General features: G+C 37.4%; 1 protein-coding gene across 36 annotated transcripts in view; it reads left to right on the top strand.

Annotated features, from left to right (window-relative positions):
- The window catches only part of KCNMA1 (potassium calcium-activated channel subfamily M alpha 1), a 508,587-nt gene that overhangs the window by 415,896 nt on the left and 66,805 nt on the right, over positions 1–25,886 (top strand). For 34 of the 36 annotated variants that reach the window (XM_063339500.1, XM_063339499.1, XM_063339492.1 and 31 more), the window contains one exon: positions 19,168–19,261. In XM_063339500.1, the coding sequence (XP_063195570.1) occupies positions 19,168–19,261 (94 nt within the window). Of the gene's footprint in view, positions 1–14,507; positions 14,802–19,167; positions 19,262–25,886 lie in introns of all 36 variants that reach the window. The other 2 variants (XM_063339526.1, XM_063339525.1) reach the window with 1 other exon arrangement.

Genomic DNA, 25,886 nt, shown 5'->3' with positions numbered 1-25,886 from the left:
GAACACCTTCTGTTTATCTGCATCAGCAGGGAAGAATCTCTTCTTAGATTTCTGGGAAAAAATATTTTAAAAATCATCTGCAGTTTTTAGCTGCTTCTGAACTTTAATTGGAATGCAGACTTTGTTTACTGTGAACTGCTGAAGGAAATCCAAAAAATCATTATAGTGTCTTTGATCTTTGTCATGCAATTTCCTTTGTTCCTTCTTGCATAAAAGATTTTGCTTGCACTAAGCATGTTGCTTTCTCCGTTCCTATGTTCCTGACATTATTATCTTCACTCTCTAACTCAGTGGTGTTATGTGTTTTCTGACACGGCACTACAATATGGAGAGAGATTTTACATCACCGTAGCTATGCTGTGGAGAAAGACTGGCAACAAGAAATGGTTCTGTTCTTGAGCAAACTCTTGCCAGAATGATCTAGCAGGTGTACCATCTAGCAATGGAGATGGTTTATTCTACAACTAGCCCCTCTACTATAGTACTTACATGATTCCATATGGAACATATTTCTTGGACCTTTAGTAAAAATTGAAGTTGTGACATATGGACAACAACTTAGAAGTCAAGATAAACATTGCCTACCTGATAAAGTTTCATCGGCTAATAGAACTAAGATTCTTCTAGGAAAGAATAAAAACAATTAAAAGTTTTGAGCCTGATGTAGACATGATGCTTATTCTTGTTCCATGAGGAGGGCCACAAAAATGATCAGAGAGATGAAACGCTTTTCCTATGAGGACAGGCTGAGAGAGTTGGGGCTGTTCAGCCTGGAGAAGAGAGGACTCCGGGGAGACATTATTGCAGCCTTCCAGTATTTAAAGGTGGCCTACAGGAAAGATGGAGACCAACTTTTTAGCACGGCCAGTTGTGATAGGGCAAGGGGTGATGGCTTTAAACTGAAAGAGGATTGATTTAGAATAAATATAAGGAAGGAATTTTTTACGAGGGTGGTGAAACACTGGAACAAGTTGCACGGAGAGGTGGTAGATGCCCCATCCCTGGAAACATTCAAGGTCAGGTTGGACAGGGCTCTGAGCAACCTGTTATGGTGGAAGATGTCCCTGCCCATTGCAGGGGGGATGAACTAGATGACCTTTAAAGGTCCCTTCCAATTCAAATTATTCTATGATTCTGAGTAACATGAGGTAAAATCCACAGTCACAAACTGGTAGTGTGTTTCATTAACAGGCATTTGTCCAGTGATTTTTTTGTTCATTCTTTATCTCTATTAGAATTAATTCCTGATCTACCAAAACATGCAAGGATTGTCAGGTTCTCTGTTATCAGTGGGTGGCGAGGTGGGTGGCAGCAAAGAAGAGATACAGTATTTATTTGGAATTGCGGGGTGTGAAAATGAATATAATTCACATGATGAGGCAGCAGAAAGGTGAAAAGAAGTGAGATGCACAGCTGAACAGAACAGGATGTACTTTTCTGGCTTCCACTGCATAGTGTTCTTTACAACATATGGGAAACATTTCCCAAATTTTCAGATGACATGCTAATATTTCTCACTAATAATGGAATTGGACTTACAGTCATTCTTGCATCTTGTCGTGTTTTTGACATGAAATACCGCTTTTTTACTTGGTTCTGAACAAAGCCAAGAAGCTTTCCAATGTCAGGGTAAGCAACAAAATAGCAAAATACAGTTTAGTAACCCTCAGATGCTGAGAACTGCTTTTGATATTCCACAGAAAAATATTTATCCTATTGTAGTGAGATTGCATGTTTTCAGAGTACTATTCAAATTAAATTTTAATTATTGCTAAATTATATTTTGAGTAAATTGAGACATGAAAATGTAGGTTTTGTTTCATTTTACATTAAAAAAAATGCTGAAAATTAAATCAGTTTTCATTTGGTAAAGATCTAAATTTGTCCGTAGTTCTTAAAAGCTGGATTTTTTTGCACCAAGAGCTTGTTTTCCATAGAAGAATTATCCAAGGAAAACTGAATATATGCGCATGTATATATATATACATGCATTAAGAGCATTTCTTTCTGTATATTCGGATTGTTTCTTGTCGAGAGTCTCGCTGCCCTGGGTAACAAGATACACCTTATTGATTTCTTCATTCAGACAGAGGAGAAAAGATGAGAGAACAGTAGACTCGGGACAGATGTCAGTCCCAGCACAGACTCTGCGGTGATAGTTGTAATGCAAGGATCTGCAGAGACTGGAATCATTAATGTAATCCTGGCTATTTGAGAGGATCCTTTTATACAAAGAGTCCAACTTACAGGCATCTTACACTTTGGAGAGTTATATGACTCAGCAAAAGCCTTTTGTTACGTTTGGAAGCGAAGTAAATGAACATGCAATTTGCAGTGACAGGGAAGACTCAAGCGAAGGATCTGTGATTGCGTCGTCTAGGTTTGTCTGATATTACATCAGTCAAATTCTGCAAGGGCAGGAGCTGATATTCTTTTAACCCATTGACACCAGATCCTTCTGCGTGGATTTATGTAGTATGAATTTTGTGCCAATCTGTGCATTTCAATATGCTATTCTTGTATAATTCTGCCATGCTTAGAACTCCCTACACCTAAATTTGCCTCTTCTCAAGCATGGAATTATTTTAATTTTTGTTTCAGATCTCCCCTGTGATCACCGCTACATGTTCTTTTTTATTATAGCATGGTCTGTGGAACTCTTTTTTTCTTTATTTCTATTCTGAATAATTCCTGAAAATACTATCTCCTACTTGAATGAAAAGGCATACTCTGGTTTTGGATTCAGAATTTCTAGTGTTATCATGCCTAGTAGCTGATTAAGCTACTAGATCAAGATTGCAGCTCATTCATCCACAGTTTTACTGGGCTTTCTCCTGCTAAATAGATAGATAAGCTCTTGTTTTACATCTCAAATTGTAGCTTGAGGGAATGAATGAAAGAATTGTATCTTTAGGCTCATATATTTAGACTCAATACTCAAGCCTCAAATACTCCTCAAGAACTATCCTGAGGTTGTCCCTTGGATCCCTCAGTATCTTTGAGTTCTGCCCATGAGGAAGAGAAAATATGTCAAAATATGCATTTGTTTTTAATCTGCCTTTAGCATATGAGTCTTTTGTCTGCCCTCTTCTTTCTCCTCAAGCAGGACAAAATAAAATCCTCAGAGGTAGAGCTCCAAGCAATTCGCTTTTGGAAGATGACTTTCTTGACAGCTGTCAGCGTCCCCTGAGCGCTGGATTTCTGGATGCTTTCACTATCTGACTCTCAAAACATCTGGCAGCAACGCTATTTCCAAATATATTGACATCCTGTGGCATTTGTGGTTGATATAGTTACTTTCAGGGTAGTAACTGACTCGTAAATCTTATGAAATCTTATATATCAATTCTCTCTTTGTTGGAGAGAGTTCCTCCTCCTCCAGGTGATTGTGGACTTTGTTGGGAAATTGGTGTGATAATTATAACAGAAATACTGTCAGTTTAGTGGTTTCTTGCAGAATTTTCTTTCTTTTTTTTTGATCAGTCATCTTTCCTCCTTATCATGCTATCTGCTTTGAAAATGAACATAATCTGTATTTAATTTTATACTCACCGGGTGTAAGTGATTTCCCTGGTATAACACTTAGCCCACCAAGCATTGTGGTGGACAGAGCTGAGCAACCTGAGCGGCTAATTCAACACTTTGACAACGCTCTCTCAACAATTCTCTATCGCCTTCTTTCCGTTCCTCTTGTTTCAGCGCGTTGTGTACTAACAGTGAGGGTGCTGCTGTTAGGCTACCTTCGCTTTCTCTACTAATGTCCGTATTCTCATCAGGGTTTGGTTAACGAAACCAGAAGTACATAGCACAATGCATTTACCTTTGATGAAGTTCTCTTTCTAAAGCTGTTCCTCATCATGGCTTGTGATCTCTTTGCGTGATCTGCCTGATCCTTGTCGTGAACTAAGCAAGCTTGATGGCTCTGTGTAGCTTCAGTAACAAAGTGAAAAATAAAAGGCGAACATATTTAATGTTGCTTTGTGTTTTTTTTTTTAAAGCTGGCTATCAACTTAGTTTTGTAGATTCAGTATTACTTTCTTTCTTTCTCAGTTGTTAGTCTGCACACTTTTGTACCATTACAGTTTCTCTTACATGAACTGAATGTGAGATGGCATGCCTTTCCTCTTACAATAATTCTGAATAGTTCAACCCTAACTTATGCATGTATTTCAGTGTTATCAGTGCAGTATTTTTGAGTATTAGAGAAATAATCAGGGAGAATTTATAATGGTCTATTTTTTTTTATTTTGTATGGAGGTATTTGGATCCTATTTGGGTTTTATTTGAAAAATATGATCCTTGCTATATACATCCATCCTTTTGAGTACACTTTCTGTAAGACATCAAAACTCTGCTGTAAGTAACATTATTTTTAATTATTGCCACTGGATTTCTTAGCTTATGCTTTATTTTCCACCCTTATGAAATTGCCAGCCCTTGCTTCCCCATAGCAATTGATTTCAGCCGAGCTCCTGTATGCTTTGGCAGAGATGTAAGTATTAATTCTTTTGCGGGTTCTTTTACAGATAGACTCAGAGGTAGACATCACATTTCCATTTATTTTTTAAAAAATATTATTATGATGATGATTATTGTGTTACTTCCTTTGTTTTGTCATTGTTTACCTAGAAATTATGTACTGTACTTACCTAATTTTCAATAGAAATGAATAATGTTCCGTCTCTATTTTTGCTATTGCTATTTCTGCTATTATTTTATAGATTTAATCTTAGCTATTTATATCTTGGTTGTTTTCTATATTAATATATTTACCAGGTGATATTGGTTTTTTGGATACATTTGTTCAGAGAAAAACAGAGCTTTATAAGAATGTAGTGCATTGTAGAACTCACTAAAGTAGGGAGCACTTAGGAAAAAAATACTGATTTCTTAGTGTCATGAAGTGTATTTAACCGTATATCTGTAAGTGAAAAAACCAGCATATGTTACAATAGGCTTTTTAATACAGCAGGTTCAATCTATTTGATTAATTTGGATATTTAGCCTGTGACTTACAGTACTTTGCGTAAGAGAATTGGTTTGTCAACAATTAACATCCCCTGTTTTTATGAAAGCCGTACTTCAGGTAAGAGAGTATTGTTAAACTGCAACCAATGTGCTAAAAATCTGTCTTCTGGCAATAATGTTTCTATATATAAGAGCAAAGAGCAGCTGAGAAATACTGTTCTATACGTATGCATAGATTTGAAGACAGAAAACAGCACTGGGGCTTGAAACTCCATGTAACCAGCAGGTGGTAGTGCTGGCTTAGAAATAAGTAGCAACTGAAAAGCCTCCAAGAACTTTTTTATTATGTATTGCTTTTGTTAGGAAACAATTTTATTTTAAAAAAATAATAATTAATATTTCAGATAGCTCGTTTTAATTATATAGAAGTGTTCTCGAATAGGTATATACAGTGTAAGCACTTGTATATAAAACCAGCATGTATGTAAACATGTACAGCATTTTATACTTAGTTTACATATGAAAATGATATTATGACCTCACAGGTAATGGTTGTGTGAAGACCTCCATCTCAGAGGAACATTACAGCTGAACCTGAAAGAATATTGGGGGTCACTGAGCCTGATCCTATTAACATTTAATAAATGGAAGTTTTTCCACTGATGTGGATGAAAGCCAGAGAAGTCTGACGATAAGAACGCCAGAGTTAAATGTCAAGATTTCAATTCTTCTTGTTCAGAGACACAGACACTGCTACACCCTTTTGTACAAGGAAAACAAGAGCCAAAAGGAAAAAGAAATGCAATGGTAGTGAAATTTAAAAAGTAAAAAAACCATCCCATTTATTGGTGGCGTATTAACCGCCTAGTAAAAAAAAACAATTGAGCAATGTCCTCTAAATTGCGTGTTTCAGACGTAGGAGAACTCACTGGGAAGCAGAGGGATAATTAAAAAAGTCTTAGAATTTATAAGAATTTTATGTAAACCTCTTCTTTACTCAACACTGCTGTACTGGCAGGGAAATGTGCACGGGGACGTAGTATGTCTTCTATGGGAAATGTGTTAATGAAAACACCTTCATCACAAATTTGTTTTTAAACTAGTCATGAGCAGGATAGAGAAAAGGTTATTTCAGTTTAAAATTTCAGGGTATGCAGGTTGGAATTACACTGGAAATGCGTATTTTTATGTTGAATAAATCGGCACTTTGAACTGGAAAACAAAGTAATAATTCTAATTAGATTTCTGCAGGATGAAATCTTCACTTCCCAATGTTCTCAGGAAGGAAACAGTTGCAGGAAGACCTATCTGAAATTGTGGAGTCCTGCTCCAAAGAAGTTGGCATATAACTGCCCCCTTCCTATGCACTAAAATACTCTCTGTGAGGAGCACAATCTCTGCAGTAAATACAAGATTTCTAATCCTGAGGAGCAGAGCAATCACCAAGGACTCTTGTGCTTGCTTTTTCCCTTAGTTGCTTCTAGACATTGTATATTTTCCCACTGAATTTAGTGGAGCTCAGGGAGTGTAAACGGCAACCGTTCATAGGCACAATAGTGAGTGGCTTTTCAAATTTTTATTTTAATTTTTTTTTTTAATAGGAGCTTAGCTTTTGTCCACATAGAGAACTTTACTGCTTTTAGCAGTGACTGATCAGATTGTGAGTGTATTCAGTCACAAAGGGAAAACTTCCTTTACTTTGTAAAAGTAGGACAGATTCCTCCTACAGCTTGGCAGAGCTACCCAACTACAGTCTTCCCTCACTAGTGCTGCAGCTTCTCTTCCATGTCCCTTACAGTTGGTGTCAAAATCCTCTCTGAGGCAATAGGACAAAGGAAAATACACTTTGGATTGCTGTGTATTGAGACAAGGGTAGTCTATGACAATGCACTGAATTTAGAACTATGGGTGTGGAAATATTACAATTTGCTGTGTGACGCTACTCTCAAAGAATCCCCCAAAGATGTGTCATGCCTTGGGGAACTGTCAAAGGACTGTTCATAAGGAAATCAGTGTCCTTTAACTGACACTGTATTTTTTTTAAGGAAAGAAAAAAGAAACATAGAAATAAAAAAAGATGTTACAGTTATATGATGTTAAAGAGGTACTTTCATGTCTAATTAAAAAAGCAAAATGCTGTAATAGCAATTTATTCTTGTTACATATGCATGTGATATGTTTCTATGGAATGTATTCCCAATGTACTTTCCAAACAGCAGTAACAACCTCACCATCTTACAGCTGGTAGATCGCAGAAAATTAGTGATTAGCAGACACATTTTTAGATAATTTGGTCACTAGAGTCTTAGCAAAAGCTATAAGTAAGGAACTCTGTGAAAAGGGAATTGACTGGAAGTGAGCAACCCAAGGCTGCCTAACAGATCAGTGGTGGGACTAAATTCCCAGTCAAGAGAGATTCCCAGTCCTCTGTTTGTAGCCAAGGGATCATCAGGTAGTCTATTAAAAAGTTAACATGTGGCTTTTAGCAATCCTTTTGTACTTTGCTTCTGCCAGACGCAGCAGCTGGAGCTCTAAAATTGGAGTTCATAGCTGCTTGTGACACAGTAGGACACACAGGGACTGAACAGCTCTTTTCTGACACACAGGGGCAACATTTTGCTGTTGCTCTTCCACAGCGTTCAGGCAGAAAAACAGCTTGTCATAATGAAATAACAGAATTTAAAATTCAGCTCAGAGAATATTTTCACTCGCCATACCTGATGAAAGACTTTGAGTTTCCTTATTCTCCAGAACACACTCTCAAAAGACAAAGTCAATTCCCTTCACTTTGATGCTTGTCTGGAGAACAGACCCCCATGAACGCAGACCATGTTCTGTTTTAAGTTCTACAATTTAGACACATCTCCCTTTCTCCACTCTTTCCCAAAATAAACTTTACTTTACCCAAATAGTATTTTGTATGTGTGCAACATGTGGAGAAGTCAATTGGATAATTAAATGGACAGGGGAAAAGAAGTCCGCTGATGCTTTTTCTTGAACTTTTCATTTGACAGTTTTCCAATAACAATATAATGACTTGAATAAACAATTACAGAGTGAATCATAAATTGAGAAGGCAACGGAGAATGGAGACTAAAAATCAAGAAAAATGCGTGAGGGAATACTAAAACCTGAATCAGAAAAGATGTTCAACGTTCAATGGACCTGTGACTTAGTCTAAATATAAATTAGGATTTGATTGCAAATTGAATAAAGTAGCTTTTTTTCTACTGTGCGCATTTCCCACGGAAAAGGGCCGATAGTTGTTACGTACAGGTAGTGTCACATTGTGTATATACTTCTGTACTTTCTGGAACAAGCAACCAGGTCCATGACATCTGAAGCCTTGCTTCTCTGAATTGGGCAAGCCAATTGTGAAGTGCTGTATAAATGAGAAAGGCTTTCTTCCTGCCTCATTTTATCAGCTTGCACCCTGAAGCATGAGATGTGAACAGCTCCTGATCTAAAGTCCGCTGGAGTCAGTGTAAGTGTTTTCTCTGACTTCAATGGACTTTAGATCAGCCACAATTTGAACAGCCTTAAACCACTTCTTTGCTTGCTCGAGTTGTAGTACTAGAGAAGTGATAACAACTGGTATCTCTGGAAAGCATGTGTAATAATTATGCTCTTGAATTAAACAGTAGAAGCAAAGAAAAAAAGATCAAAGTTCTACTGTAACCTTAGGGGGTTGCTCTACCCCTAAAAAAAATTGGTGTAGTACCATACCCTGGACTTTTTTACCAAAAATTTCCAGTTAAAAGCTTGCTGGGTTTCCAAACACCTTTGCAGTCTCTTTCATCCTATGTACACCTGTAACCCTAAAAGCTGGAACTTAAAGTTTATCATGGTTTCAGAGAACATCAGAGCAACCATCTAGAATACGTAACAGGATGCAGACTAGCAAGTTTCCACACTTTCTATTAACTGTCTTTTTACAATATTCGGGGAAAAGCAAAGGTGAGGAATATATCTATACCTGAGTTCCAGTCCTTTATATGTAAGGAGAATTAAAACTGAAAGACTTATTAATATAAAATTTCAGCATTGGATGCCAGTAGAAAAAAAAAAAGTTGAGCAATGCATTTGTCATTCAATTTTACGTGCCTTTAGCCAAAAAGTGCAAGCCTGGGACAAAAAGATAAAAAAGAAAAGAAAAAGATGTTTCTTGGGCTGCAGTGTTTCAAAGAGAATGTCTCATATAAACACCATTCAGTATTTGTAAAATGTTCTGAGATGATGCATTCTTGACATTCTCGGATCTTGATGTTTTCTTATCTGCTTCAGATGGCACACACTGCAACTAAAAGCCAGTGAGCCTCACCTGCTTTTCTAATGGTACTAGTATGTAGAGATACGCAGCGTATCTGTTTCTCCTTGTATAAAAAAAAACAAAAAACAATGAAATGCATTTCCCTGAGTTTGTAATGCACGTAGAAACCAAAACAGCAATCCTGTTTCATTTGAGTTACCATTCAGACACCAAGCAAACACTGCTCTGCAGTTTCTAAAATTAACATTCTTGTATCTCATCAAGCACCATTGCATTGTAGTTTTCTAGTCAATGATTTCATTACATCTGTTACCACCAAAAAACCAAGTAATAATTATAAATTTATAAAATAAATAGTTCATTGGCATAAGTGATTTTTAAAGGGGATGAACAATATTTTTTTCCCAAGAAATAACAAATGTTATGATTAACCCATATTTTGATACTATGCTAAATTCCAACCCCAACTGATTGGGCACATTTTCTTTCCTGAAACTACCTTTGATAAGAAATGCATTACAAACTCATCAGTTTAGCTTCCTGTTAACAAAGAGACAGCAGCCGTCTGGATTATTCTAGATCCGCAGTGAAACTGCCACACTGCGTATGCTCAAACTAAAGCTGTGCAAGTTTGACAAGGGGCAGATGAATCCAGGAGTTATTGTGCAGGGGTTTAAGTCTATGCGGCAGCTGACGGTTGAAATAATCATCTATACATCGCTCTGAGCTAGCTGGGGAAAGGTTGAAGCTGTATATTTTCAACGTATCTAGCCTAATGGTTAATCTGTTGTCTTGTACAGGGGGTGCTGGGTGGAATCACAGCAATAGCTGACAGTTTGGAGGAATTGCTGTGGGTATTTTCAGTTGCCTGATTCACAAAGTGGTAGGTAGCAAAGCCTAAACAGGCTTGTCATTGAAAGAGGGAAGTCATGCTCGCTGTCACTCCCATCAAAAGAACTCTGGTAGCCAAAAGCTCAATCAACATATTGATTATTTGCATTTAGTAATACAGAGCTGCAGCGTGTCTTCCATCCCCCATGTGAAAGCTGAGCTTTACGGAAGACGTGCCAGATTGCAGAACGGTGATTGCTCCTTTGGAGGTCAGCTGGGAAGATGCTTAGGAGAAAGAGAGCAGTTGAGCTGGGCGGAGAAATAAAATATTTTTTCAAACCACGATAGTTTAACTGTTAAAAACACTCTCTGTACTTCTAGGGATGGATCTGGCATATCTGCGCAGTGACATGGCATTACTCACTACAGAGATTAAGGGGGTGCAGTATGAATTAGACTGAAACAAAAATGAAGTATCTGCAAGTGACAGCTCTGGCTGATGGCTGACTATGAAGGAAAACACTGTGCTAGTGTCTGGTGAAAAACGGCGCTGAAAGCCTAGCAGCTGATAGAGACGGGGGAGGAAAGGAGCAGTGGGTATCAGTGGTGGTTGTTTAGAATGTCTGGTTTTGGTCAGGATATTTTTTTCTCCTTTAAAACACATTTTCATCTTCCCTTCCAGGCAAATCATGCTGAAGCCAGTTTCAGCCATTTTGTTGAAAGCTCTGTACTGGTATTCTGCCTTGTTACATTTAAATTAAAGCTCAGCCCGGTTTTAAGTTATGGCAAGTGTATGCTCACAAAAAATAAACAGAGATTGCCATAGGCATTAGATTAACTACATTGGTTGTTTTAAAAATGTTCAGGGAGTTGCAGATTGCATTTCAAATTATCTTCATTATAATAAATAAAATGTATAGAAATAGAAACGGGCATGATTCCCTAATGTGGTCTGTAGGCAAGTGTATATTCATTGAGCTTGAAGGGGAGTTCTTGAGGGTGGGGGGAAGGAATAGGAATGTATGCAGCTTCAAAATACCTTTACATAAATCACATTAATATCTCACGTTTTATAGACATTATTATTAATCCGCATAATGTTGACAGGTTTCTTGGGCAAGTTCTGTACAGCATTTACCAAAAGTAGGTAGCGTTCGCCCAGGGTGCAATTAGGAAATACTACAGAAAACATGGAATTTCTTACTCTTACTGTACTCTTATCCACTTCTTTATTGTTTGCCATTCTCAAAAAGCTATTCAGAATTTGCTCTCAAAATGACCAGTGGCTCTATTCTTAGTTAACAGTAATAATGCCTTATGGATACGTGACAAGTGTCCTGAATAGTTCTAATGAATTTTGGCAGAATGCAAGCAGAAAACTTGTCCTGTGACTATTTGCATTGAAAATAAAGGCATACGTCATATTAGATAAAGAGAAACTAATCTAAATGTGACTAGAAAATAGTCCTCTTTTAGTAGACTCACTGGTGCTAAACTCATCACATCCTTGGAAGGGGAACCCTTGTGGATTTGGAGGTTGTGGTTTAACGTTGCACAGTGGTACAACAAATTACCCCAATCCAGACAGTTTGGTTGCCAAACCTAGTGAGGCAGTGATAGTATGTAAGGATGTATTTAGTTCTGTATGATTAACAGCAATTTGTGTTTCCCAAATATGTTTTCTATGGAAATCAGCCCACGTAGTGGTGCAAGCACCCAACCAGATTTTAAAGAAATTATTAATAATAAGAAACTGCCTTTTCTGAACAACAGGGTGCTATAAAAACCTAAGTGTTTTAGGTTCTGCACATTATAGTATGTATCTGCAGAAGTGACAGCGTTGGCCTGTATTTCTCACCTAGTTGTACAATACTGCCTAATCTGAAAGCACAGTAATATCTTGTGTTCAAAATTGCACCTCTGTACTTGCACATATAGTTCTTGACGTGCTTGTGTTTGTGGCACAGTGTGCATATACAACTTGACAAGCTATTTAGACTAAAAATAACCAGTTTTCCTCTGCTAGGGTAAAAAATATATAATTGTATTAGAGGCATGGAGAAAGATATAATTATCTCTACCAAAATAGGTTATTCAGATATTATACTGTAATCTTTGCTTTTCAAGATGGAGTAAAAAGACATAAGCCATAGGCTGCTGTAGTGGGAAAGAAACTTATACTATGAACAAGGTATTTCATAGTCATCCACTGTGGGGCTCCTTCCATTTTCATCTGAAGCAGCTGAGCTCTTGTCAGAGGCAGGAGGTTAGAGGTCATGGGATGAAACTGGTAGTTAGAACTTTTAAATCTGGAATAATTTGACAAAAAAAAAAAAAAGGCAACTCTGTTATCCCCATTGTTTAATGTTTTGCTTTTCAGTGGTAGTTCCATATTCACTCTGTTGGAAATAAGGGAAAGTAGGATATGTTTTAAGCAGCTCAGTCTGCCTTCATGCTGAACCAAGATCATGTGATGCTATTAAACATGAGGCCAAGCTCAAACTATTAAGCCATACCAAAAGACAAGGTATTTTAGTTCTGGCTCATGCTGTGCCACTGCAAGCACAAAATCTTGGGAAAACTTGCTTATGTCTGCATGGAATATGCCATAAGACATACACTGTTATGGAAGTTTAATACTTAATAGTCAGGTCTGCTATCTGAAACCGTCACTTACTGAACTCCAGAAGAGACTGTAAAATGATTATGATGTTTCTTAAACTTGATTGGAGGGTGGATAAGTATTATTAATAGATTTTGATTGTCTTCTATTGTATGTGAAGATACTTTGATGCAGGCGTGTAGATTTATAAAGATTATTTCCAATATTACTGTCTGTAGTTTAAAAATAGAACCAAATTGATGCATTTCAAACTGTTAAAATGCATGCTTGACCAGTGACTTGTGTAGGGAGATAGGTCTCTGCAGGTATATTTTAGCATCTATCTGAAAATTGTTTCACTGGAGAAATATCAGAGATAGAAGTACAAGATTTGACAAAAACCCAGTAACTGAGGTAAGATTGATGATTTTCAAGTAGTGTGTCCAATATGATACATGGCATTTTTTTGTGGAAGTTTTGATAATAAAAGATATATGCTATTCTCCAATGACTAAAATCTATGTGAACTCTCATGAGTATGCATTATTATCATTATACTTTAAGTGGTACTACTGTTAGCAAAGAGCAGAATAACATTGTGACTTAGACTCTAGTTCTGTTCTCACTGATTTTTCTGTTCACCTTAGTCAGAGTAGTAGCAAGCCACCAATTCAGACATCATTGAATGGGAAGGGCCACTTTGTCATGAAATAGTTTAACCTAGTTAATAGTCGAACCTATGTTCAAATTCGCATATAATCACCTTGTTTGTGAGAGAGGCAGATTTTGTGCTTGAACACAAGTGGCAAGCATGTGGATGCTATTTATGTATCTTTCCCATTACTAGATAGTGTTTCTAGCTGGTAGTAAACTAGACAAAGATGCCAAAAAACATGCCGGCCTCCTCAAATAATTTGGAGCTACTGTCTAGTCGAAGTTCTCCATGGAAACTTTAAGGCAATTGAAACATATGGAAATAAAGCTGCAAGATTACCAGTCCGTAAACTACTCCCTACCTAACCTCCTCGCCTCATAACACATAACAGAATATAAGATTTTAGTGGCTCAGTAATGTACCTTCTTCTCTATAATATACTCATTTAGAATGGAACAAGCATTGGAGAAGATAATTTCTGCATGTTTTTACCAGAAAAACATGTTTTTATTGTTTTTTAAAGAGGATGGCGTTTGTTAGAGCTATTAATATAGGGGTTTGATGTATTAGAAATAGAAGACTCACAGTTTCAAGCTAGATCTATATTTAGGAAATTCAATTTATTAGCTTTCTTTTCAGAGGTGCGGTGTATGACCTCATGAAATTTACGGTATTCAGCACTTCTGAATACCCAACAGCTTTTATGTAGGTTCTTCAACATCAGTTTAATTCCATAAGTATGCTTGCACAATTTTGAAGTGTTCACCTTACGTTTTTCTATTATTCCTTATTTATTTTAATAGCAGCAGAGTGCTCTACCTCCCCTGTTATTTTCGGTAGATTCAAAGGAATAAACATCTTCCACAGCTAGTAAATCTCAAAGCCTTTATCAACATGTGGGAAATAAGTGTTGCCAAAGACACATTTACCCTAGGACGGGATTATTGCTTAAAGATGATAATATTGTGGAATAATCCTTTTATAAGTATTCTTTTATAAAAAACCATTTTTAGAAAAAAACTAAGAAAGCTGCAGGTATCAACCTTTATTTCAGCTGTAGAAACTGATACTTTAAGCTTTAAAGTCTGTAATTCCACATAATATCAAAATTGATTCATGCCTGTGGTTTGAAATAATTTTCAATAAAAAGACATTAATTTAAATTTTTTCTTATTATTTAGAAGTAAAGAAGGCAGCTAGATCAAGTTACTCAAAATGTTCATATCAATTCAAGAATGCAACTACTAATGCATTGGTTGGTGCCAAGTCCACTGAAGGAATCCCGGAACCTGTTCCACTTGTTAATAACCGTAAAGGGAGCCTCTTCCTACCCAACAACCCCTCGCTGCTGCACCTTAACTTATTGAGTTCTGTTGAACAAGGAAAATCTACGTACTGTAGATTGCAAAGGGCACTCAGCTTGCCTGTAAAATACCGCTACCACTCCCAAAAGCCTGGGTTGAACCAAGATCTCCGTAGGTAGCCCCGTAGTTGGATGTATAAGGCAATACAGATTGGTTTGTGCATGGTTTTGCAGTCTGTTTTCGATGTGACTATGACATTACTAATGCTCTGTTAAGTGCTTACAGATGTGGGTTTCTCCAGATGTGGTGATTAATAAGTTAATCAAGATAGCGAGTCGACTAATGTTTCTGGGTGGTTTGTGCTTTACCTTTCCTATGGTTTATTGCTCTGAAGCATTTACATGCTAGGCAGAATGAGTTTACCAGGTATTACAGTTCGTGTGATGTTCAGTAACAAAGATGTTATTTCAAATTCCACCTCTTTTGGGGTCTAAAAAAAGTGTCTGTAAACTGTTCTGCTAGCGACCTGGGAAAGGCAGTGAAGGAGACAGATTTATTTAAAAAATAGTAACAAAAAAAAAAAAAACAAAGAAAAAAGTTACGAACTTGTCCACTGTTTCTGAAAGACATTCCCTTTATTTTGCTTAAAAAATGAAATGAGGATAAAAGTCAAGTAATATGTTGTTACAGATGTTCAGCTCCACATTAAGGCTGTTAAAATTACCAGCACATCTTAAATCAATTCAGTGAACATTGTCTGGAGGTTATGTCATTGAAATAATGAATCCTCTTTACTCAAGAATAAGCAAACATGTTAAAACATCAGTGTAACTTTAAATTAAACTCCAGCATAAACCGGAGCATCTGAAGCCTCATTAGACTTGCCTGACATTTTTCTAGCACTGAGTCTTCCTGAACTGCAAAACTGTTAGATTCTCTGTCTATTAGACAAGTGAGCACTGGCTTGTTACAACACTACATTAAGTGTTATACTTAGGGACGTGCAAACAAGCTCTTGAATTTTATTAGAACTCAGAGGCTGGATTGAGTTCCAATTCTATAAAATTCTGTGTCCAGTTCTTGAACTTGTTTGCAGTTGTCATGAAAGCTGGTAAAGGAAGTCTGCATAATATAACATGACTATATTTTAATACAAATCCTGCAGCATAAAGACATCAAAAATACTAAAAATGGGGACACATTCTCATTAACAAAAGCACTAGGTCAAACACACAACATCAGGGTTGAGTTGTCATATATCATAGCCCATTATTCAAATCTGGTTGTCTTTCATAAGAACAAGCAAATTTAAGACTCCCTTTTAAATTAATGCAGACACAGGAACTATGAAACTAAAATGATATTTTATAGCTTTACTAAAACTTTTGCTAGATCTATTTCTTTAAATATGCAGGAAATTGATAAGAGTATCTGAAGGATAATAATTAAGTATGTTTTATATCCTACTTACTACTAAGAAGCCACTTGTGGGTTATCATTGCATCACTTTTGGGAACCAAGCCATAGGTAATGGTGTCCATTATTTACCATTCACATATTTCAGCTTCGTGGATTCTCTTCCCCATTCTAATCGCGCTGCGTTTCTAAACTGCAGATGCCCTGTGAACTCTCCGCACAGATTTTATTGAAAAACAAAATCTTGTTTGAATGTGATATGATTAAGATAGATCACCTTTCATTGCTGCAATGAGAATAAATGGCTTCCTTGCTTGAGCAAGGCTTTGTTTTAGCAACACATTGAGATCCCTCAGAAGGCTTTGCTAACAGGTATTAACTAGTGAGCCACGTTAACCTTGGACTTTCCAGGCAATTGGTGACAGTAACATAGTTTGAATATGACAAGCAGATATCAAAAGAGGGAGCTTATTTATAGTAGATGCAGTACCCGAAATAACTGCAGACTGCTAGAAGTCTAGCTCTAGAAATAGTTATTTGGGATGATTACTAGTAAGACTTTGTTTTTTAATTGGATGGATGGGTAGCATCACCTGGCAGCACTGGAGAACACAAATATTGGACCATATAGTACAATAGATCCTTATTGTACTAACTTTCAGTATTTGAAAGGATCAGCCAGGAGTCTTGTTAGCTATCTGAAAAGTACTCTTTTTTAGTAGTGTTTTCTACTGTTCATAAAAATATTTCTGGCTATAATATGATCTACAGTTGACTTGCGTTAATACAAGATTTTGCACGTGGTCCTGATGGCTATATATCTTCCTTAAACTGTTAAAATAGTATAACAATATACTGTAATTATGGTGAAATACTGAATCTCTTGACAAACATTCTGTAACCCCATGGTGGCAGATTAAATTAAGTGAAATTTACAATTTTTACTACCAAGAGAGCAAAGCATATCAGTTGTAGCTGATTTCTGGAAGGAACGTTTTGCATGATTCTTGTTCCTTTGATTTTTTTAGTGGTGGATTAATCAGACTGGAACTGGATATTTATATCCTATAAAGAACAAGAGAGCACAGCGCATATCTTGAAAGCAACCTATTGTCTGTGTAGAATAGCATGCAAATAATTTTTTGATAGACAAGTTTAAAACAAGACTAGGCCATTTCCAGAGGGTGTTCCGAAATGTACAAATACTTGCACTTTGTTATAAGCAGAAAAAGAAAGATATTACTAACAAAATAATCCTGTGCATATTCACTTCATGTTACACATAGCTAAATACTGAAGTGATCTGGTTTAATCTGAACAAGCTGTCACAGAAAGAAAATTTCAATTTGTATATTTTTGAGAATTTTCTGTGGGCTTATTTATCTCCCAGCCAAACAAAGAATGATACTTGACGAATCATCAGTAGGCGTTTCCACTATAGGACTCTGACTTGGAAAAACAGAAAAGTCAAATGAGAAGGAAATGGCTTTGTTGTTGGGGATGCTGCCCGAGAAGAAAAGAAAGATATGTTAGTGAAATAAATGATTATTAGACAGTCATTGCTCTGATCTAAGTATTACCTTTTACAGCACTCTTTGGGGCATTTATTTTGGGGTTAGCTTTTTTTAATTTTTATTTTTATTTTGCAATGCTTTCTCTTGTTTTGATTCCCCTGACGTGTTAGTCACAGGTCTGATGCCAGGTCATTTAAAGACGGCACATCTGTCTTTTCTGGGCCCAGTCCTTTGGTCTTGACCAAGGCGAAATGAAGTTCCGTAGCAGACTTGGGCAAACAGACAGATGTGACAGGCCAGAATGGAATCTCTAATAAAACAGTATCAGAAGAGGGTTATAGCAGGAGGATATCGCTTAATTTCTTCCCAGAGAAGTCTAGGGCAGGTGACATATATCCAGGTTTTGTTGTTGTTCCTATGTAGCTGGTTGCAAATAGATTTTTTTTTCCAGCCTCTGCTTGTGCACTGCTAATGTGTATTAAGCTCCTTTAATATAGCTACTACTACTGCTACTAATCTCCTTTCTTTAAAGCTAAAAGTAACAGCTTCCTAGGCATCAGTTATATTATCTTCTAGTTAATTTTTTAGTTAACAATAGGATGGGGAAAAAAAGAAAGTGTATTTTTCCTTCTGTATATTAGAATACTTCATCATTAGTGTGAATTTGAGAAAGCAGGCATAAAATAATTCCCTTTGATAGCACATGTAAACCTTATGCACAGATTATCAAGTGCAGTAACAATCTTGAAACAGTAAAGATGATGGTTAATTCTTAGAGAGAAGTTATTAGGAAACTGCACTTCCTGATAACTTCCTACGTTTAAGCAATATATACTGTGACATAGCTTATCCAAGAGTAGTTTATGATTGGCAAAACCATAAGTGATTTTACCTCTGGAAATTGATCTGTCATTGAAAATCCAGCTCATCCTCATTAAAAGATTGCATAACACATGCATCCTCTGTTATACAGGTATTGTCTCCCCACTTCCATTCAACCTCATTCTGTTCACTCCTGTTAAAACTCCCTTTTGTGAGAAGGGTAGAGCGATGAGGTCTGACTTGTGCTGGAGATCTGTGCACAATGGCAGGCTGCGTTCGCATTCCTGACTAACTGAATCATTGAACATCAAGGCATTGAATATTTTACATCTCTTCATGAAGACTCTGTTGTTTGGCATGTGAGGAGCAAGAACCAACTGGTGTCTAGTTCATTAGCAAAAGCGGGCTGGCAGCTGTTATGTTGGTATTGCAAATAGTACTTTACCTTTCTGAGAATATAGCAGAGCACTAATCCTACTTTTCTGTAGCACAGATTAACTGAAAATAACTCTAAGAATAACACGAATGTGGTTCCCCCCCTTTGTTTTTGAAGTATGAAACCAATTTGAACGCCTGTGTTCAAAGCCCTGGTATTCTTCCCTGCTTCTCCTTCAAACCAATCTCTTCGACTAACATGTATTTGATTTTTATTACTGTTGGGCCTATGTTAGCAATGAAGTATCAGTGCGTGAATGGACATAGAGTGTGTGTTCTTTGCTACTTCACTTGTATTTCGTATTGCACTTAGAGCAGTACTTAATCTCATGAGTTCCTTATATTTCCAGTTGAAGATGAGCAGCCGTCGACACTATCACCCAAAAAAAAGCAGCGAAACGGAGGCATGCGAAATTCACCCAACTCCTCACCCAAACTGATGAGGTAAGACTGCAAGAAACTCATATCTTCATCTTCTTTCTTCTTTCCTTCCTCTGCTCCTCCCCCCACTTCAAAAATAAGGGGAGGAGGTGGAAAAAAAAGATTGTTAGATGGTTTCTGAAAGGCTGAAGTATTTATTCTGTCAGCTTGTCAGCAGTTAATGATAGAGCTGAAAAAAATTCTGTCATGAAAAACAGTTTGAAAAGCTGTTTGAAAAATACATAGGCTTTAAAGTCTTAGCTGTCACCCTGTCCTGTCCGTGTGTAGTTCTTAAACAGCAGTGGCACTAATGATAGCACTAACCAATCAGGGGAACTCATGTGGTTAGTTTGCCTCAGGCAATTCTCTTTTTGTTGGATTCCCTCTGAGTACTGTTTTCTGTACTTAAGGCCATATGTGAGATGTATCATCACAATCAAAAATGAACCTGAATATTACCTTCCTTTTATCCTGTCGATTGAAATCAAATTTCTGTTAATTGATTTAGACTGATAAAAAAGTCTAATAATCTATGTACTTGCCAAAGCAAAGTTCAAAACTAATGCAGTTTTACTCAGGCTAAAAGCACATTAATTATGAAACACAGGGATTTTTAAGAGGGTAGTATATACTCTAAAAGTGGGTGATGAAAACATCATCTTGTTAGCGATATTTTTCCCCTGTTGCTATGTGTACGTTATTTTACACCAGTATGCCTTTGTATAACTATGTACTTTCCTTCCATAGGACATATTACCTCTAAGAGATTTGTTAAAACTAGAACTGCAACAAGAAATTGGGATCTATTAAAATAATATGGCATTTGCGTTCTGTCTCACTGTGCTTCGCCTTTTGCCTGCTCAAGTCAGTCGGAACAGGATCAGATAGTGGACACGGAGTTTTCTACAAGGAGGCTGTTCCTGCTCTGATTTTGTATATCTAAAGTAGCCAGGCTGGAACCTCAGTCCACAGTTGTATGCAGAACTAAGTATCATGGCAGAGATTTTCCACTGCATATATACACACACACACACACACAGAAAAATGTAAACTTATTTACATATATAAACAGGCACATTGGTGCAGTTTGGGGTTTGGATGTACGTATAACTGTAACTGCTCTGCAGTCACAGAGGTTAAGTGAAGAAGATTAACATGAATATATACTTCCTTCCGTATATAAAATAACTCATGACTTGTCTTTTATTGTTGACGATTATTTTGTTCCTTTAACAATTCTGGATACAGCTAGGTAATATTCCTCTTTGTATTTCAGTCAGTAGACTGGAATTTTCTTTGGCCAGTTACAGAAGCATCCATATTTGTTTATTGTTGCTGCAATAAAGGGCATATTCAAGGACGTAACTTCTTCATCTCTGTTTAGACTACAGAACCAAAAGTGAGATTGATTCACAGAAGAAAATGCACCCAGCTGTGGCTTTTTTTTCCTATTGACCATCTATTTCTGTTAAATGTATCATTAAAAGTTCTCTGCCTTCCCGTTAGCTCAGCCTTGCCCACATGACACTGATTTACATGCTTGTTTACAGTTTATGAGGAAGAATAAAATGAACATACTGGCGAGCTTCTCATTTTTATAGTGCCAGTTGTCATGCTAGCATCGTTTTCAATTTACTCACCTTTGGACAGTCTTCTTATCTGGTGCTAATAGTTTTAACCACTTTAAGTTTTAAACATGTGGGAGATTCGGCCCCCCCCAGATCCTAATTTTGGGGAAGTAGAAATAAAAAGAAGGAGAGGGAGAGAGAGAGAAAGAGCTGAAACATTTGGAGCTGAGCACACTGTCCCTGTTTGCTATGTAAAGTATGCCTCATTTCTTTGATCTTGAGTAATAATAATTCTGGGGAGTTATACTGTTTTCATATGCTTCAAAGCTGTGTCAAAGTTTTGCTGCTTAAGGGTACTTCTTTATTCTATTGGCTCTTGGGTACTGAGATGACAGGTCCTCTGTACTAGGTGCAGGCTTTTTCAAGTCATAGCCTTCAGCAAAACATCAAATTACCAAATACAGGGTAACATACTTCTACACAAATGCCTTTCCTGTAGATATATTATACCATATATATTAAATACTTTAGTGTTACATGGTACATTTTATGTGCAATAGAAAGTGATGGTTTGAGGTAGCCTTAGGGGTACTTTTTTCCACAAGCAGAAAAAGCTAGTGTATACCGTATCAAGTATGGTTTTTACAGGACTTTCTGCCCGAAGGCCTTTGTAAATAAGTAATGATCAACAGATTGGCTGTGGGTTTTTGAAAAGCATGCCTGTGTCAGTTTGCATGATGGGGGAAGATTTTCAAAGTGGAGCCTGCTTTCATTGCCTGCTGAAGAGGGACTGAGGGAGAGTAGTCATCCTGAGCCTGAGCTGTCTGCTCAGTAGCACATCAGAATTGCTAAACACAGGTCGAGCAGCGAGTGGAGAACTTGCCAGGCTTCCAAATCCAGACATTGTTTTCTTCCTCTTTGCCCTTGCTGCTAAATTTATGCACCAGCCCTGCGTCGGCACCCTCAGCTTCTCCCCAGATCCAACCGTCTCTTTGTCTTACTCTTTATCTACGCTGACTTAACTTGGGTTCAAGGTGCTAAATAAGAGAAAGTGGATTGAATCAGAAGAGAACTCTGTTAAGCTTTGTGTGTAATGGCCAAACGCTTTTCTCCTTTCTGATAAACAAAGGTGGGCTGTATTATCTGCTATTTTGTATCCTCGTAAATTACCTACAGTGGCAGGTACTTGCTTTCTGGCCCAGAAATCTTTAGTGTATGTCAGCTAAAAGTACACAAGAGGTAAATCAGCTAAAGCACTGTCATGTCTGTAGCTGATATTTATCTTTGGTTTTTAAATTTACTTTAAAAGCTCCTTTAAAGCCAGCTTCACCCCTGTCCCTCCCACAGAAATAGCTGGCTGCTTGGCAGACCTTGCCTCAGCTAGGGTTCTGGATCTGGCGGGGGCCTGGAAGACAAGAAGTCTGGAGCATGTGCAGGAGGAATATGAGAAAAGTTCGTTTATAAATTGTAATCAGAGTTCTGACTTTAGAATGACTTTCTGAGCAGCCCCGGGGTTAAGATGATGTTGAAAATGCTGAGTAGATTTCAGATTTCCACAGTGGCTGGGGAAAATCAGGGAAGAAGGTATTATGCCATGAGATAAAACTCTATGACTATCGCTGGAGCAGAACAGAGGACAGAAACTATATCATAGGGATTCCCTGGGACATCATGACAAGAGGTCTGACAGGTGCTTATTTAGACCTGGTCAGAAAGCGGGATTTTTTGAGGTTTACTCACACGTAAGTAGAAAGCTGTATTACCAAATATGATCCAGATAGATAGATGGAAGGCATCTTTTCAGTGTCATCTTTTTGATGTAATTTTCTTTAAATGCCAATAAATTACTAACTGAAATAAATGGATAGTAGGCATACAAATGTTCTTTGTACAGATCACAAATGGTCTAGATTCTCGTTTAGAAAGTCACTGTTCTAACTGAGTCCTGCATCACATCAAATGACATGAGCAGAATCACACTGATGCAATACTGGAAGAATCTAATCAATCAGATACAAATCCTTCAAATTCCGACTATAGCTACAAATGCAAATTAACTAGAAAAATACTCTGTATTGTCATGGTTATTTCTGTCTGGTTTACATCAACAGAAGTCTGTCCCATTAAACCCACAAGAACATGGGTATTATTTAAAAATAACTTAAACTCCAACAAACAGGAAAAAATGGACGCTTCTGTGGAGATGTGAACACAAGGACATCCTATTGCAATAAAAAATAAAATTAAAATAGGAAGTGGAAGGAAAAGGAAGGAAAGCTGTGAGTAGCAGGGTAATCGCATATTGGGTCTCCTCCTTCATGAAACGGAGAAGAAAAGTAGAACCATTTGGTGCCTCTGGTGTCATGCAGTGATATCAAGTCACCTGTTCATCATCTCACAGTCGCAAGTTTTGTTGCAAGTTATTGATGAACAGCCGTGTTAAATATGAGGCTATGTTGCCCGAACATCAAATAGCAAAGCTAGTTTTAAAAAAAATGTGTCATTTTGGATTCCAGAATGACCAGTAAAAATGTGAAAAGCCCTGGATATGAATCAAAAAAGCCACTTAAAAGGATTGTTGCTGGGGCTCAAGTCCGCACTTAATGCTTTGGTAGCTGCTATTGCATGAGTGGAATACACTGACTTGAAGGAAATGTCAGCCCAGCTGAGTCAAAGTACCTCTTAATGCAAGAACAAATAGCATATGACAGGGCCCAAGGGGCCTGAAGAGCAAACAAATAGTTTGTCCCTGTCCACTCTGAACGTAGTGGTGTAGCTGACATAGGCCTCTAGACAAGTAGCATACTCAGCAAAGGGTCATTATCATTAGTGTCCCTGATCACATAAGAATCAAAGGAGGCATCAGAGGACGCTGGGTTTTCAGTGTGTTGCCACGGAGAATTTCATAAGCCTGAGGATTTTTCTTGATCGAGGATCTAAAATAATTCCCAACCAAACCATAAAACTTGCTCAGAGACTGTCAAGACCCAGCTAAGTGACATGGAAAAAAGTGAGCTTTTTGGCATACATTTCCGGGAACCTAATGAGATTATTTATCTGAAGTTGAGGGGGGAAACCTCCTGTCTTTTTTTCCTGAAGTTGGGTATAATATTCTGAGTTTATGAACAATGGCCATGCATATTTATCTCCTCATCTGCTCACCCAGCTACATACACTCAAATGTACGCACACATTTCTGCTAGTGCCACTTGGGATGAATTTGTAGTTCCCTGCCATTGTAATGCTGCCCTTCCACAAGCTGAAACTGTGAGCTTTCTCATGGGACCCCAAAAAAGCGATGGGAGGTCTAGAGGGGAAGATTTGTCAAGCAAAACCTTGGAAAAAAAAAAGTTCAATCTGATCATTTTCCATGACACCTCTAAATCAGACACGAAGGCAAGGTTTGAAGAGGTGAAAGCTCACTGATTAACCATAATAATGGTTTATATTTATGTCCCTCAGCCTTGGAGATTTCCATCATGTACTCTAAAATTTATGTCCTTTTTTAAGGATTTATAAGGCTAACTTTATGAGGTGCTAATACTCAATGATAACTAAGCAGCAACACTGCAGGTATTTAATAGCACATTTCACTTCCTGATTCTGTCTTACAAGTTCACTAAACCAACGTGAGCAACAGGAGTATCTCGGTAATCACTGTGTTATCTTAGACCTGTTTTTAACAAGGTTATAGAATGAAAAGGTTTGAATGATAGGAGGTGGTATACGTTAGCCCTCTGACTGTTGCTACCATTGGTAGTTGTGCTATAAACCATTGGAGTAAGAACAGTATCAGATTTTTTTTTTTTTGAGTACTGTGAAATCTTGCACAAGTGTTTTTAAGATGAGAGCGCAGTGACAGGAAAGAAAAGGAGAATTTTCCAGCAGAAAAAAATCAACAGGCTTTTTTTATCAAGTTCAGGGTAGCAGAAGATCCACTCAGATCAAGGCAATGGAAAGAAAAAACTCTTTAGCTTTAAACTGGGTTTAAAGGAAATAACGTATTCTTATAAACTTTGAGTTGAGAAAGTGGTAGCTTTTATCATAAGGTATAAAGGCTATACACTTCATTTAAGTGGCAAAAAACACTCCTATATTTTATTATGGCACTTAACTGTGGGTTTATTTTTTTACAAATGAAAAATTATTTTTTCAGGTACGTTCTCCTACTCCTCAAAGATTGCTAGTTCTGCAGCTTGAGTAGATCTAAATGGGAAATATCAAAACCAGAAGATACATTAGCTGTGTGCCTTGTCTCTCCCTTATTAAATTGCTCATATAAAAGTCTAAAAGTTAACTATTTTGTTAATTTTCTATGTGAGAGGATTCATACTTCTGAAACATATTCTGAGCAAGTCCTGAGGTATCAAGATACTTTAATGAGCAAGATTCTTACAGTAAACAGCTCTATATCAGTGTCCTTAGTAGTCTTGATAAATTAACATGAACTCTTCAGAAAGGCTTCTCAGGATAAAAAAAACCCTGGGCAGAGTGAGAGGGAAGGAAGAAGAATTAGTTAGTGTTCTTAGCACTGTAATTCAGCCCAAAAGCTTGCACAGTGCAGGAGGTACCAACTACTCTATTAAATATATACTTCTTTGTAGATTTAGGGAAAAAGTCCCGCAGTGTGAGATTGCAGCCAATATTAGGACAGCTTCTGAATATGACAACGAAAGCATTTAACAGTAAACTGAAGGTTTTCTTTCTCTTGTCGCACTAGGTTTTCTTCTCTAAAGCTCCATGCATCTGGGCACTGCATCCTTATGAATTCCATTGCTGATTAACCTGTGCAAGGAAAGATCAGTAAGAGAGTGTCATTAGTGTAACACACATAGGCAACAAATTCTCATTACAACTTAATGCCATCCACACAGACTGCAGAGGGTCACAGGGAATGGCTAATGGTAGCCGACAAATGTTGGGTGTATTAGTCACAAAACATTTGCTGAATTCCATCAGAATGTCGTGACAACCTTCGCAGCTAGTCCCAGCGAGCTGCCGGAGTCGGTGGAGTTTGCCTGTGACAAGCCGTCACTCTATCTTGGTTGAGCTTTATAGCACCAGTCAAAGCAGTCAGAGAA

This window comes from Chroicocephalus ridibundus, chromosome 6, assembly GCF_963924245.1.
Source record: "Chroicocephalus ridibundus chromosome 6, bChrRid1.1, whole genome shotgun sequence".
In the NCBI taxonomy this organism is placed as follows: domain Eukaryota; kingdom Metazoa; phylum Chordata; class Aves; order Charadriiformes; family Laridae; genus Chroicocephalus; species Chroicocephalus ridibundus.
The sequence above is the reverse complement of the archived record's forward strand: the minus strand, read 5'-3'. Positions and strand labels throughout refer to the sequence as shown.